Consider the following 15648-nt stretch of genomic DNA (forward strand, 5'->3'; position numbering starts at 1 on the left):
GTATTCTTTTTCGAGGAAGCTCCTGTTCATCTCTTCTCCTGTTTATCATTTTTATGTCATTATATATGAAACCTTTAAAATGTATTTTTTTTAAATTATTTTGCTTTTTGAGCCACACTGGGTGACTTCCTCCTGGCTCTGCACTCAAGGATCACTGCTGAAGTGTTGTGGGGGACGATATGGGATGCCAGGGGCCACACCCAGATCAGCTGCATGCAAGGCAAACACTGTACCCGCTGTACTATAGCTCTGGCCCCTATATGTGAAACTTGAAAAAATGTTCATCTTTAATTACTTCTAGCTAGTGTCTAGAAATATGACTAATTTTGGCATATTGCTCCTGTATCTTACAACCTCATGGAATTCATCTATTAATGATAGTAGTCTTTTTGGCTACAGTCACATAGACTTTGGGTCTCATGGTCTAGTTTCCCAGGAATTTGCCAGAGCATCTAAAAATTTTTTTTAAATTTTTAGTGGTGAATCACCGTGAGGTACAGTTACAAAATTATGAACTTTCATGTTTACATTTCATTTACATCCCTCTAAAATTTTTTATTAATGAATCACCATGAGGTACAGTTACAGACTAACAACTTTTCATGCTTATGTTTCAGTCATACAATGCTTGAGTACCCATCCGTCTACCAGTGCCCATTCTCCACCACCGATGATCCCAGTATACCTCCCACCCCCTCCCCACCCTACCCCCCCACCCACCCAGCCTCTGTGGTAGGGCATTCCCTTTTGTTCTCTCTCTCCTTTCAGGTGTTGTGGTTTGCAATAGAGGTATTGAGTAGCCATCGTGTTTGATCCATATTCCACTTTCAGTGTGTATCTCCCATCCCCAGTGGGTCCTTGAACCACCCTTTACCTGGTATTCCCTTCTCTATCTGAGCTGCCTTTTCCTCCAGCTTGTTTGGCCAGCTTCCAAGCCGTGGGCAGACCTCCTGGTACTTATCGCTACTACTCTTGGGTGCTAGTCTCCCATTCTCTTACTTTATATTCCACAGGTGAGTGCATCTTCCTATGTCTGTCTCTCTCTTTTTGACTCATTTCCCTTAGCATGATACTTTCTATGTTGATCCACTTATATGCAAGGGTCATGACTTCATTATTTTTCTAACAGCTGCATAGTTATCCATTGTGTAGATGTACCAAAGTTTCTTTAACCAGTCATCTGTTCTCGGGCACTCGTGCTTTTTTCCAGATTCTGGCTATTGTGAGCAGTGCTCCAATGAACATTCGAGTGCAGATGTCATTTCGAAGACACTTTTTTGTCTCTCTGGGATATATTCCCACGAGTGGTATTGCTGGGTCAAATGGGAACTCAATGTCTAATTTTTGAGAAGCATCCATACTGTTTTCCAAAAGGGCTGAACTAGTCGGCATTCCCACCAGCAGTGTAGGAGAGTCCCTTTCTCCCCACATCCACGCCAACAGCAGTTGCTTTTGTTCTTTCAGATGGGTGCCAATCTCTGTGGTGAGAGGTGGTATCTCATAGCTGTTTTGATCTGCATCTCTCTGATGATTCGTGATGAAGACCTTTTCTGTTTTTCCTTTTGCTCTTTGTGTCACACCCCGCAATACACAGGGGTTACTCTTGGATCTGCACTCAGGAATTATCCCTGGCGGTGCTCAGGGAACCATATGGGATGCTGGGAATCAAAGTCAGGTTGGCCGCATGCAACGCAAATGCCCTATCTGCTGTGCTATTGCTTCATTCCCTTGGAACAAAATTTTTTGTCAAAAATGAACTGCTTCTGGGACTGGAGTGAGAATATAGCAGGAAAGGAGCTTGCTTTGCAGGTGGCTGACCCAGGTTCATGCCTGGCATTCCCTATGGTCCCCTAAGCACCATCAGGAGTAATCCCTGAGCATTCCTGGGTGTGGACCACAAAACAAAGAATGTAGTGAGGAACTGAGGGAGGGAGGGAAGGAACTGGTTCATTTGACCAATATATCCATAATGTTATTTCTGAAGTATCTAGTAACTACCGGATATTGTCAGACCAGTGACAGTCAGGTGGCCCTGGCATTCAAGAAATTGTAAATTCAGGAGACTGACAGGTGAGTCAGTGATCACATACAGTGTGACAAAGGTCAGGGCACAAAAATCTCTGTGGGAATGACTGGTGAGAAGACAGCTCCCACCAGCTCCTCTAGTGACCTGTATTCTTTTATCAAAACCAAGGATTAATCCTACTTTTATCTTTAGCTGGGTGTGTTAAGCCATGAATTGGTTTGAATTTCTCAGGGTGTAAGAAAGATTTTGAATTGTAGTGGCATCCGTTAGAAATATCTGTGGGGGTATGATGTCACCAGCAGGTCCACCTGTACCTGGGGCAAGTGTATCAACAGCCTGATGGTGCCTTCAGATTTCCATTTACCCCAAAATTGCGGCAGTGCCTTTGGCAGACCCCAACAACTTGGGGCCAAGTATACCAAGAACTTAAATGGTCAAAAGTTAGGTATGTGGGAGTCACACCCACAGACCACATCCGGCTCAGCTTTATAAGCTCATTTATTGGCCTTATTTCAGAGGCCCATAAATCTCAAAAGAGATCAAAAGACACAGTTAGGGCCCATAGTGCAGAGGTAGGCGGGAACCCATGCCACGCTCAAGGCTGCTCCCTACACACTCTGGCCGAGCCTCACATGAGTGAAATCCTACAGGACCCAGGTAATGTAGAACTTTGTGACCTTGGACTCTAGATTCAATGGGACCAGGAGTGGAGATCTTCTGCTCACTTTCTCCAGTCTCCGGTGACCCAGGGGTCATGCCATAAGCCACCTCCTGCCGGTGCCAGATAATCTCATCATCAGCCACTGTCCAGATGACATGGCTGCTTCTCCCGAAAGGGAGCATAACATGAGTTCCCCATAACCATGCCACCGGACTCCGCACCAGGCTGTTTCACATAGTGCACCCCAGAGGGGTGTGGGTGAGAGCCCATCCCACCCCAAGGGACCCAGCTCTGGCAGCCAAAAACCTCCACAACCCAACAGCCGCCATACTCAAGGTCGTGCCCCATGCACTCGGGCTGTGCCTCACCTATGAGCAAACATATTCCTGGATTGTGCAGCAGCAAAAGTGGCCTCACAACACATCGTGCAACACTTCCTACCCATTCTCCATAATTACCACACCACATTTGATGGAGTTCAGATAGTAGGCAATAAATCATAGGGGGAAATGTATATATATATATGCATATATACATATTTTCAGAGATGTACACCAAAGTTCATGCCACACAAACTTCAACAACATGTTAGTGATATCCTCCAGAATGCCTTAATGGTTCCTGCCAAAATAGAACAATCTTCATGCTGTTTCCTATATGAATGCTTTTTTGTAAGCATGTTCAGCAGTTCTTCATAACAACACGAAATATATTACTTCGGTTGTGTTTTGTGACAGGGCTTGGGGCTTGGGATGGAAACATCCAGAATTTGGTGGACAGAAGGTATAATGGTGGTGGGATTGGTGTTTGAATGTTGAGTATAATCAAACATTGTGAACTAACCTATAAAATTAAAAATTTTTTAAACGTAATGTGGAGTTTATGCCCAATTTAATCAGCTTAACCAATGGCTGAATAAATAGCAGTGCTCCTACATTATAAACATTTTTTTAAAAAGAAAATGAAATAATATTTGCTGCAGAGCAAGGACTTCCTGCAGATATCATCACTCCTCGGGTTTTCTTTCTTATTTGGGGGTGATGGGAAGACATAACCAGTGGTTCTCAGGGCTTGCTCCTGACTCTGTGCTCAGGGATCACTCCTGGGATGTTCTGGGGCCTATATAAGATTCCAGGAATGAAACATACAAGTCAACTGCATGCAAGGCAAGTGCCCCACTTGCTGTACTATGCTGTACTATTTGGCCCCTATCATAGGGTTTTCAACATGGAAAAATTTGTTAGCATATTTTTTTTTGCTGTACAATTGTTTTGTTTCCCCCCTCCCACACGCCCCCCCCCACCCCCGTTTGCCCTTCACTTTATCATCTTGAGACTTGGGTGTTTCCCAAAGGGAGAATGCCTAGCGCTGGAGAAATAGCACAGCAGGTATGGCGGTTACCTGGCACACAGCTGACCCGGATTCAATTCCCAGTATCCCATATGGTCCCCCAAGCACCACCAGGAGTAATTCCTGAGTGTATGAGCCAGAAGTAACCCCTTGTGTATCACTGGTGTGACCCAAAAACAAACCCAAAAAAAGGGGGAGAATGCTTTATGGATTCTAAGTGTGATTATAGATAATCACAGAAAATAATGTTTTTCACCTTCAAGTTCCATGCCAGTAATATAAATCTAAACTTTAATGCTAGTTCTGATTATGCAGATAATTTTCATTTTATTGTACTTTTTTAGAATTCTCAGTCATAATCCTTGAACAACTATGGAAGATTCATATCTTTTTCAATTGCCAGCATTAAAATATCTGTAAGTATTGTAATAGTTTGTAGCTCATATGATTTTTGCTATGATTTGTGGTCTTTATTTTTCTCCATTTTTGTCAAAGATTCAGTGTCTTGCATTGAATTTAAAAGTTATCATTTGAATATTAACACTGGATTGTTGAAATGAGATTTATTGTCAAAGGAAAAGATTAAAAAAGAATGTACATGGGTAACAGCCAACAGAGGAAAAGAGCAATGTTGAGTACATATAGATAAGAAACATACAGATGCATGTAGAAGTATTATTTATTCCAGAAAGTAACAAATAATAATGTAAACATTATTTTTAAAAAGAAAATAAAGAAAAGAGGACCGGATAGGTCAGTGGTTGGAACCCATGCACTGCGTGTGAGAGGCCTGGATTCAATCTCTGGCACCATATGTGTTCCCAGGAGTCCTACTCAGAGCAACCCACAAGTACAGCACCCAACATATCTCCCAAGTATTGCCAGATGTGGCCAAAATACAAGGCCACCCCCAGCTCACATGAAAAAGAAACATTAAAAGAAGTAGATGCAATATAAAATGAGAAGTCTAAATTGACAAGAGAAGGAAGAGACAAGAGAAGGGAGGTAGGAAGGGAGGGAGGGAGTAAGGGAAGGAGGGAGGAAGGGAAGGAAGAAAGGAAGGAAGGGAGGAAGGAAGGAAGGAAAGAAGGAAGGAAGGAAGGAAGGGAGGGAGGGAGGGAGGGAGGGAGGGAGGAAGGAAGGAAGTAGGAAGGAATGGAGGGAGGGAGGAAGGAAAGAAGGAAGGAAGGAAGGAAGGGAGGGAGGGAGGGAGGGAGGGAGGGAGGGAGGAAGGAAGGAAGTAGGAAGGAATGGAGGGAGGGAGGAAGGAAGAGAGGGAGGAAGGGAGGGAGGGAGGGAGGGAGGGAGGAAGGAAGGAAGGAAGGAAGGAAGGAAGGAAGGAAGGAAGGAAGGAAGGAAGGAAGGAAGGAAGGAAGGAAGGAAGGAAGGAAGGAAGGAAGGAAGGAAGGAAGGAAGGAAATTTATTTAGTCTACCAAATTGTCATTAATTTGATGACAGAGATATCTCTTATCAGTAAGAGCTCTCTGGAATTATGGTCTAGAGTAAACAGTTGACCTGGCTTTAGAGCAAAGCCAGAATCAAAGATATGCTTCATTAATCTCATCTACTTAACTCTAAAGCTTCTGCATTTGGATTCACATCATGCTTGTGCTTTCTCCCTCAGAGACATGGGAGCAACACAAGTGTCGCTTGGACCAGTCCAAAACATCCTCATGATGACTCTTGAATTGGAAAAACTGTAAGTTGATTTTTCTGACATTTATTTTCACTTTGTTTTTTAAGGCTTTTTATTTTTGTTTCTCTTCTTTTTAATGTAAGAGTACTGCTGTTTATTCAGCCATTGATTGAGCTAATACAACTTGGCATGAACTCCACATTACTATTTTTTATTCAGAATGTTAACTTAATTTAATTTATTAATTTTTTTGAACCACCGTGAAATACAGTCACAAAGCTTTCCTTGTTGAGTGTCAGTCATACAATGATAGGACACCGAACCATCCACCACTGCACATCTTCCACCACCAGTGTTCCCAGGATCCACCTTCTCGTCCCACCAGACAATCTTCCCCATACTCTCTTTTGTAATGCTTGTTATAAATAGTATAAGATGTCATATGGCCACAAGAGCGGCTGCATGCTCCTGGAATTCTAAAAGTTTAGACAATTAGGTTGTGGAGAAACCTCTGCAGAGAACTGCTCAGTTCAGAGATTATTTTGTGTGTCTCTGGATCATGGCCCTTGTTTTCATCTTTTCCAGAGAAATAACTATTGGCATATGCCCTGCAGAGTATGCCCGCTTGGCCGTAGGGCGCCTCACGACCAGCCCTAAGTGCAGCTTTTGATGTCTTTTGAGATTTATGGGTCTCTGAAATATGGCCAGTAAATGAGCTTGTATAACAGAGCAAGACCTGGTTTGTGGGTGTGGCTCCAACATACCAAACTTTTGGCTGTTTAGTTTCTTGGTAAACTTGCCCTAAGTTGTTGGGGTTCGGCCACAGGTACATCGGCAATTTTGGGTTATCAGGAAGCCAGAAGGGTCCCTCTGGCTGCTGCTGCACTCGCCTCACAGGTATAGATTGACCTTCTGGTGGCACCATATCCCTTCTTGTTTATTTTTCTTAAGCTATGTTTAATTGAGATGTAATTTTATTTTTTAAAAATATTTTTAAATTGAGATACTCAAGAATCATTTTTGGTGTCTCATGGATGCTGCGATCAAACCCAGGTCGACCGTGTTCAAAGCAAATGCCAGACCTGAGATACTATACTATTACTCTAGTCTTTGTTTTTTCATAGTCTGGAAAAGTGCTTTCAGATTTCCCCAGAGGATAACTGGAATTTTTATTGTTATCTGGGAGCTGGAGAGATAGAATAGTGAGTTACGTGTTTGCCTAGCATGTGGCTAACCCTTCTTCAGTCTTTGGCACAGTCTGTAGTTCTCTGAGGCCTACAAGGAATCATTCTTGAGCCGAGAGCCCAGAGCAACCCCTGAGCACCACCAGATATGACTCAAAAACAAAACTCAATTTTCTGAGGGCTGAAGTGATAGTAGAGGAGTTCAGGTACACACTTTGCATGCATCACCTCCCAGTTGGGTTCCCACCACCACCGAGTTCGAGCAGCGCCTCATCCATGGTTCTCAGGAACATTTTGAATAGCTGCACAGTGGCTTTGGCTGCCTCTTCTACCTATTTAAAGTAACCCCTTTACTCTGCACTTAATTCTCTGTGTTTCCATTCATAGGATATTACCTAGGCATCTCACCTGCTGCCTCTGCCAATTTAAGAATAAAATAGACTCTGTCTGCAAAGTAGTCAAACTACATTGTGAATGTACCAGCAGCACACACTGCGGTGAGTCTGAATTGCCTGCTGATAGCTTTTTAATTTGTTTCATTTTAACTTTAATCACTAATGGTCCATTTTAAACTGATTATGCAGTTGCATTATTTTTATTCAGAGTTCAACTCCCTATATTTCTAAGAATGATTTCCCTTGGTAAAGTCAGAATCTCAGTCACATCATTACCTTAGCAATATATGCATGGCCTGAAGATTTAATAAGAATAGAAGAGAAGGATGGAAGTGGGGAAGGGAGCTAACACTAATGGTCACAAATGAGGGCCACACTCCGGGCAAGGTGCTGGTCCTCCAGATGAGAGCTCAGCCACAGAATGCAGTTTGTAAACATATTTTATACACAACAGATCTCAAGTGCCCTTTTCTTCACAGGACAGGTGTAGGTATTTTATTGCATGTGTTTCTGTAATTTTATAGGCAAGTACAAGTCATACTGTCTTATGAAAGTTTTGCTTAGAGACTGAGAATTTCTGGTTTTCTAAGCAGAGGTTGCCACTCAGTCCTTCTAAGGATGTATGGTCTCCGGGATTCTTAGACCATCCCCACCTCTGAGACTTTTTTGAATTTTAACCCTTCCATCTACAAAGCACTCAGGTGCTCTTAAGTATCTTTCCACATAGTAAGTTTACTGACCTTAGCTTGATAACTTCCAAAATGTGCTTTCAGGGGCCCAGGAAAGTAGATCAATAGGTTGTACCACATGCTTTTCATGTGGGAGGTGGGGGTTCAACCCCCCCACAAAACAGTTTCCCAAGAACTGCTGGGAGTATCCCCTGGGCACCGCTGAGTGTGGCACATTCACGAGTGCCCACGCACTCACGCGAGCACACACACACATACACACACACCCCACCCATAAAAGTGTTTTCACGCTGGGATATTATGAATCAGATTCACTATCAGCAATTGGGCACATCAAATCACTTTGCTTCTTACACAAAGATAGTGTTATTTTCAAAATCAACTTTTCACAATCTACCACTCTCTTCTCAGAGGTGGGTATAAGAATCATTTACGAATCACCTTTCATAAGATGAACATCAAACCTGGGGATTTGTTGGGGGTGGCAGGGAGAAGAGGGAGAAGAGTCAGACTGGAGGTGCTGTAAGGACCATGGTGTCTCGGCACTTCAGAGGTGGTCCAGGTGAAGTTTACTTTGTACGTGGAAACCAATAGCATTGGTACTATTAAAACCATGTTACTCCAACTGCAATAATTTTATTTAGAGAATAACTAAACCAAATAATCGAAATCAGAATAAGATACTAATAACATTTTTTAGGTGAGGAAAAGCAAAACTAAAAGTGTTAAATGTGCCTAATGCCTAGGTCTTGTGATCCCAGTCTTGGATTCTTTGCAAGTCCATGCTTCTTCCTCACTTCCCTTAACTCCCCCTCTAAACTTCACTCCACCAAAAGCACTTTGAATTCTTCAGTAAAGGCTGGTTGGAGAGATAGTCTAGTAGCTATGATGTTTGCCTTCCATACAGCAGACCTGGATTTGATCCCTAGCATTCCAGACGATCCTAATTACTAGCAGCAGTGATCCCTGAGCACAGAGAGAGAAGTAACCCCTGAACATTGCTGGGTTTGGCCCCACTGTTCCCCCAAGAGAAACCCAACTGCTCAATGTTATACTTGACCTTGACGCAGTCAGAAACTTTGTATGGTTCCCTAAGTAGAGATGAAAATAGTAGGAAGTAGGTGAAGGCAAAATACACATCTAATAAGAGTTGTTTTCCCCCAATTTTGGGAGCTCAAATATTATTTCAGGATCCAGAGAGTTAGTACAGTGGGTAGGGGACTTGCCTTGCACACAGAAGACCTGGGTTCCATTGCCGGCATCCTATACAGTTTCCCAAGCACCACCAGAAGTGATTTCCTGAGCACGGAACCTGGAGTAACCCCTGAGCATCACCGAGTGTCGCCCCCAAACAAAAAAAAAACCAAATCATTTTCTAGATTTTCTCAACATTGCACATTGACATACACTCTGGCAAATCCATTAACATATCCTCAGACATCTGCCCAGATTCAACAACATGAGACTAAAGGGCTAGTAAGCAAAGGAATTAGTGGGTAGTGGAGGAAGGGTGCATTCAGATGAGGACCTGATTTCTGGAGGAATTTCTTTGTTGGCTGTGATGGTAATAAGAATATTAGCACACCTGGGGCTGGAGAGATAGCACAGCGGGTAGGGCGTTTGCCTTGCACGCGGCCGACCCGGGTTCAAATCCCAGCATCCCATATGGTCCCCTGAGCACGGCCAGGGGTAATTCCTGAGTGCAGAGCCAGGAGTAACCCCTGTGCATCGCCAGGTGTGACCCAAAAAAGCAAAAAAAAAAAAGAATATTAGCACACGAAAGAGGTAAAGAGAAAGAGCCCTCTCTCCTCATGTGGGCAGGACAGGATAAAGGTATGGGAGTATAACAAGTCATAGTTGAGGGGCTAGAGAGATGGTATAATGGAGAAGGTGCTTGCATTTTTCTTTTTATGCTTTTTTGGGTCACACTTTGGCAATGCACATGGGTTACTCCTGGCTCTGGCTGTGTTCAGGGAACCATATGGGATGCTGGGAATCGAACCCAGATTGGCCACATGCAAGGCAAACAACCTACCTAGTGTTCCAGCCCCAGGGTGCCTTCTTTCATGCAGTCAACCCGAGTTTCATTCCCAGATTCCCATGTGGTCCCCCAGGCACCACTCAGAATAATTTCTGAGAGCAGCACTGTAGCACTGTCGTCCTTTGTTCATCGATTTGCTCGAGCGGGCACCAGTAATGTCTCCATTGTGAGACTTGTTGTTATTGTTTTAGGCATATCAAATACGCCACAGGGAGCTTGCCAGGCTCTGCCATGTGGGTGGGATACTCTTAGTAGCTTGTCAGGCTCTCCGAGAGGAATGGAGGAATCGAACCCGGGTCAGCCAGGTGCAAGGCAAACGCCCTACCTGCTGTTCTTATCGCTCCAGCCTGGTGGCCATAATTAGCAAAAAAAGATTTGTTGATTAATTTTTAATTTGCTTTTGGGAGCAACACGCATTAATGCTCAGGGCTTACTCCTGGCTCTGCACTCAGGAATTACTTCTGCTGGTGTTCAGGGAACACGTGGGATTCCAGGGATCAAATCTGGGTTGGACACATGCAAGGTGAATGCTCTACCTTCTGTACTCTCTCTCTAGCCCGGCATTTATCTACTTTCATAAGGTGGTTCTAGATTACTTAAAAAGTATGCTATCAACAATTATGCAAACAAGTATAAGTAATAGACACATGTAAAATTTAATTAAAGTAAAAATTTAGCCATTATAAAGATGTTTTCTCTTGGGCTGGAGATAGTAAAGCGGGTAAGGTGATTGCTTTGCATGTAACCAACCCGGATTCAATCCCCAGCATCTCAAATGGCCCCCCAAACACTATCATGAGTGATTTCTGAGTACAAAACCAGAAGTAACCCCTAGACATTGCTAGGTAGCCCCCCAAAAAAAAACCTCAATTATTTTTCAAGTGTAGTTTATCTTTTCAATGAATTCTGAGCACCAAGTATAAACTTTATCATATATCTTTTTACATATTTGATTAGTACACCTTGTTATGATCAAGAGCAGGATAGTTTCATTAAACTTTTGTTAGACACGTGATAATTGTGAGCCATAAGAAAACTAACTAAAAAATGATTATTTTTGTAGTCCATTAAACCGTTCAAAGTTCTTGAGCTTATTCCTATGCTACTCTAACTCAGTGTTGAATTATCTAAAAACTCCATTATTATATCTGTAAACTTTATTAAATAGTTTCTCTGATAAACCTGAAGAAGATCCAAATACGTGTGATTTGTTTGAAATACCAGGAACTAATCTCATTGCTCTCCCTGTGATACATTATGTAAAGTTTTCAAATGTTAATAGTGATTGATGGTATTAATATTTCTTCAGTTAGCTTATAAGTTATAAGATAGATTCTAACATGGACTTTAGTGTTAAATTGTGTTACTAAAAGAGTAAAACTATCAGCATAAAGAATAAATTATTAAATTAGTTCAATGTTTAACTATATAAACCAATAAGCATTGAGAGCAGGTAGATATTAAAAAAGGCATTTGGGGGCTGGAGAGATAGCACAGCGGGTAGGGCGTTTGCCTTGTACGCGGCCGACCCGGGTTCAAATCCCAGCATCCCATATGGTCCCCTGAGCACGGCCAGGGGTAATTCCTGAGTGCAGAGCCGGGAGTAACCCCTGTGCATCGCCAGGTGTGACCCAAAAAGCAAAAAAAAAAAAACAAATAAAAAAGGCATTTGTTTTTTAACAAAAAATGTATTTTTTAACAAAAAATGTAGACTTTAAAACAGAATTTGGAACTTGTTCAGTTTTAATCTTCAATTTTATCTATCTAAAACTCTTCCTTAATCATAAAGGAAGGTCATTTATCTCTAAGATGCATGTTATTTAAGTCATCTGTTCTTCAATTCTGTGTGCTGTGGCTGAATCACAGACCCAAAGTTAGTTAGTTTTTAATGATCTGAAATACTTTCAGATTCACAGTATACAGTTGGAAACAGATCATGTTGAATTCAAGAATTCTGAGAGCAGAACCAGGAACAACCCCTAAGCATGGCTGGGAATGGCCAAAAAATAAAACAGAAGTCAGTTGATCTGTAAAGAGTCTAACTGAGCAGCAAATATTTGTCATGAATACTGGGTACTTGGTCCTTGGGGACCAGTGGAATAATTGTATTATTATTGTTTGAGTGTTTGCTTGTTTGGGGGCATACTCAGAGGTGGTTAAAGTTTACTTCTGACTTTGTGTTCAGGAATCAGTCTTGGTAAGGCTTGAGGGACAGTATGGGTGCTGGGGATCATACTCAGGTTGGCTGCGTACAAGATAAATACTTTATCTGCTCTTCTGTCACTCTGCCCCCCAGTGGGATAATCCTAAATACATGCACTAAACTTCATGCCCTATTTATTCTGAATAAATAGCGATGATCACTTTGTTTCTCCTTCTGTTCTTGCCAATCATACGTGTAAACTTAGGGCTTCCCTGTGCCCCCCTCCCCCAATATCGCTCTTGTTTCCTGATTACTAATTTACTTGTCTGGAATTTATGTCTGTGCTCCCAAAATTATCCCCAGTTATCTTTCTTGATCAAAAGCAAGCTCTTTTTTTGATAGAGGAGGAAGAGTCCATAAGTACCACGAAAAGGGAGTTCATGAAGGTTTTACAGACTCGAAAGAAGAATACCAGCACCGAGCTGACCATTGAACCGGAGGAGGCCTCAGCATAGAGAAACAGCCTGTCCGTTCTCATGAATGAGCAGCTAGACTTAGGGAACATTGCCTGAGAGAGAAGGCTCAGGAGGCGGCCCCAAGAGAACCAAAAGAGCTTCCCTTGGCGGAACACCCAGGAAATGGGTGGGAAACTCCTTCAATGAGGAGTCCTCCTCCATCCAGGAGCACGAGGCGGTGGTGTCCACCACCTGGAGCAGTTCTCCATGGGCAGCCAGCCCGTCTGCCGCCACTTCTCCGAAAATCCCAGCTGAGGCGAAAAACAAACCCAAAGACTCGAAAAACACGCTCCTCGGTTTGGAAGACGCAGACGCTCGAGTTCGGAACATGAAGTTTCCCAGCCCCGTGTCACACACTGGAAAAAATTACCGTTTTCATAAATCTTACTCTCGGCTTTGCCCAGAATGCCCAGAGCCAGAGTGAGTACAGAGACGAAGGAATCAGCACCCGAGAGGCTGGTGCGAGTCGCCAAGCGGCCTCCTTTCGCTGCGGTGAGAACCTCATCAAGTCCCCGCCAAGAGAGGAGTCTCTGTCTTGGAGAGGTCAGGACGAACCTTGGCTCCAGTCCTTTCAACCTTCACACTCACCTGCAGGAAAGAAGACCGCAGAAAGCACGCGTGCTGCAAATGGGGCCAACACCAGGGGCATCGCGCTGCCAGAGAAAACCGTCGGTAGCAAAGGCACCGCCCATGAGAAGGACGCCGGGATGCCCGGCAACCTCGTGCCGGCTGTCAAGCAGTCCAGCGAGACGCAGTGGGAATATCACAACGTGGCCACCGACATCGTCTCTGCCACACAGAAACCACACCCCGGAGACCAACTGGACATGCAACTCATCCAGCAGCTGTGGTCCCTCATCCCCAACAGTGACGTGAGGAAGCTCATTGCTCACGGGATCCGGACTCTGAAATGGACCGCTCTGAGCCCCAGGTGAGGCTGGCGTGTGCCAAGCTCCTCTCCGGAACCGGCCTCCTGATGAAGCGTCTCAGTGAGCAGCAGGAAGTAAAGGTTCCCGAGGCAGAATGGGATACAGACCAGTGGAAGACTGAGAACTACATCAGTGAGAGAAGGAAGACCAGGGTGAGCAGAACAGCCAGAGGCAAGTGAAGTGAGAACAGATCTTTCTTCCTTCCTTCCTTCCTTCCTTCCTTTCTTTCTTTCTTTCTTTCTTTCTTTCTTTCTTTCTTTCTTTCTTTCTTTCTTTCTTTCTTTCTTTCTTTCTTCCTTTCCTTCTTTCTTTATTTCTTTCTCTCTCTCTCTCTCTTTCTTTCTTTCATGAAGAGGCTCATGCTGAGTGAACAGAACAGCCAGAGGCAAGTGAAATGAAAACAGATTTCTTTCTTTCTTTCTTTCCTTCTTTCTTCCTTTCTCTCTTTCTCTCTCTCCTTCTTTCTTTCTTTCTTTCTTTCTTTTGTTTTCTTTCTTTCTTTCTATTATTCTTTCTTCCTTCCTCTCTTTCTTTCACTTTCTTTCTTTCCTTCTTTCTTTCATTTCTTCCCTTCTTTCTTTCTTTCTTTCTTTCTTTCTTTCTTTCTTTCTTTCTTTCATTCTTCCTTCCTTCCTTCCTTTCTCTCTTTCTTTCTTTCTCTCTTTTTCTTTCCTTCTTTCTTCTTTCTTTCTTTCTTTCTTTCTTTCTTTCTTTCTTTCTTTCTTTCTTTCTTTCTTTCATTCTTTCTTTCTGTCATTCTTCCTTTCTCTCTTTCTTCCTTTCTCTCTTTCTTCCTTTCTCTCTTTCTTCCTTTCATGGAGAGGCTCATGCTGAGTGAAATAAGTCAGAAGAAGGACAGACATAGAATGATTGCACTCATTTATGGGATGTAAAAAAAAAAGTAAAAACATAGTATGCGATTAACACCCAAGGACAGTTAGCAACAAGGGCCAGGATGAATGGTCTGTGGTTGGAAGCCTGCCTCAAGGGCTGGGAGAGAGGGCAGCTGGGATAGAGAAGGGATCACGATAACAATGATAGTTGGAAGGGATCGCTCTGGATGGCAGATGTGTGCTGAAAGTGGGTAAAGGATGAAACATGATGACACTGGTGGAGGGAGGGGTGTTCTAGCATTGTACGGCTGAAGCTGGATCACAATCAGGAAAGCTTTGTAACTCTATCTCACAGTGACCAGGCTCAGGGGTTTCCGGGCTCTCAGGCCATGCCATGAAAGAGCACAAGCAGGAAGACCACAGTCTCCTTCCTGACTCTCCCTCTCTTGCTCGCTCTCTTTTTTCATGGCCACACAACTTTTTTTAAAATTCAGAATGTTCACTGTCATCCCGTTGCTCATCGATTTGTTCAAGTGGGCACCAGTAACGTCTCTCATTGAGAGACTTATTGTTACTGTTTTTGGCATATCCAATACGCACGGGTAGCTTGCCAGGCTCTGCCCTGCTGGCTCCATACTCTAAGTAGCTTGCCGGACTCTCGGAGAGGGGCGGAGGAATCGAACACGAGTTGGCCTCGTGAAAGGCAAAAGCCCAACCACTGTGCTATCGCTCCAGCCCCAGAATGTTAGGTTACCATATTGTTTTATTATTACTTCCCTGCTTTTAATTGATTCACCGTGAGATAGTTACAAAGCTTTCATGTTTGACCTTCGGTCATATAATCATCAAACACCCATCCGTTCACTAATGCACATTTTCCACCATCAAAATCCCCAGTATTCCCCCCAAACCCCATTCCAACCCCTCCCCTGCCTGGTGGTAAACAATTTCCCCCATACTCTCTCTCTACTTTGGTTACATCCGATATTTAGACACCAGTCCCACCATGACTCAAACCTGCTAGAAAGACAATGCTAGAATTTCATGGCATTCCTATACACAAATAACGAGAGGAGAAAAAAGTGATATGAAAAAGGCAACCCCGGGGCTGGAGCGATAGCACAGCGGGTAGTTGCCTTGCATGGGGCTGACCCGGGTTCGATTCCCAGCATCCCATATTGTTGGATATCATTGGTTTGTCCTGCTCTCCTTGCAACTAGGAGCTTAGGTTTATCAGTCACACCC

General features: G+C 43.4%; 1 protein-coding gene across 1 annotated transcript; it reads left to right on the forward strand.

Moving 5' to 3' along the window:
• Nucleotides 1-4384: 4384 nt before the first annotated feature.
• On the forward strand, nucleotides 4385-13750 carry LOC129406476 (leucine-rich repeat-containing protein 37B-like). Its single transcript, XM_055144346.1, has 4 exons — nucleotides 4385-4453; nucleotides 5663-5737; nucleotides 7246-7355; nucleotides 12529-13750. Exons 1-4 carry the CDS (start codon nucleotides 4410-4412, stop codon nucleotides 12639-12641), a joined length of 342 nt encoding a protein of 113 aa, XP_055000321.1. The 5' UTR covers nucleotides 4385-4409; the 3' UTR covers nucleotides 12642-13750.
• The last annotated feature ends 1898 nt before the right edge of the window (nucleotides 13751-15648 follow it).

The sequence above is a fragment of the Sorex araneus genome, chromosome 7, assembly GCF_027595985.1.
Source record: "Sorex araneus isolate mSorAra2 chromosome 7, mSorAra2.pri, whole genome shotgun sequence".
NCBI classification, from domain to species: domain Eukaryota; kingdom Metazoa; phylum Chordata; class Mammalia; order Eulipotyphla; family Soricidae; genus Sorex; species Sorex araneus.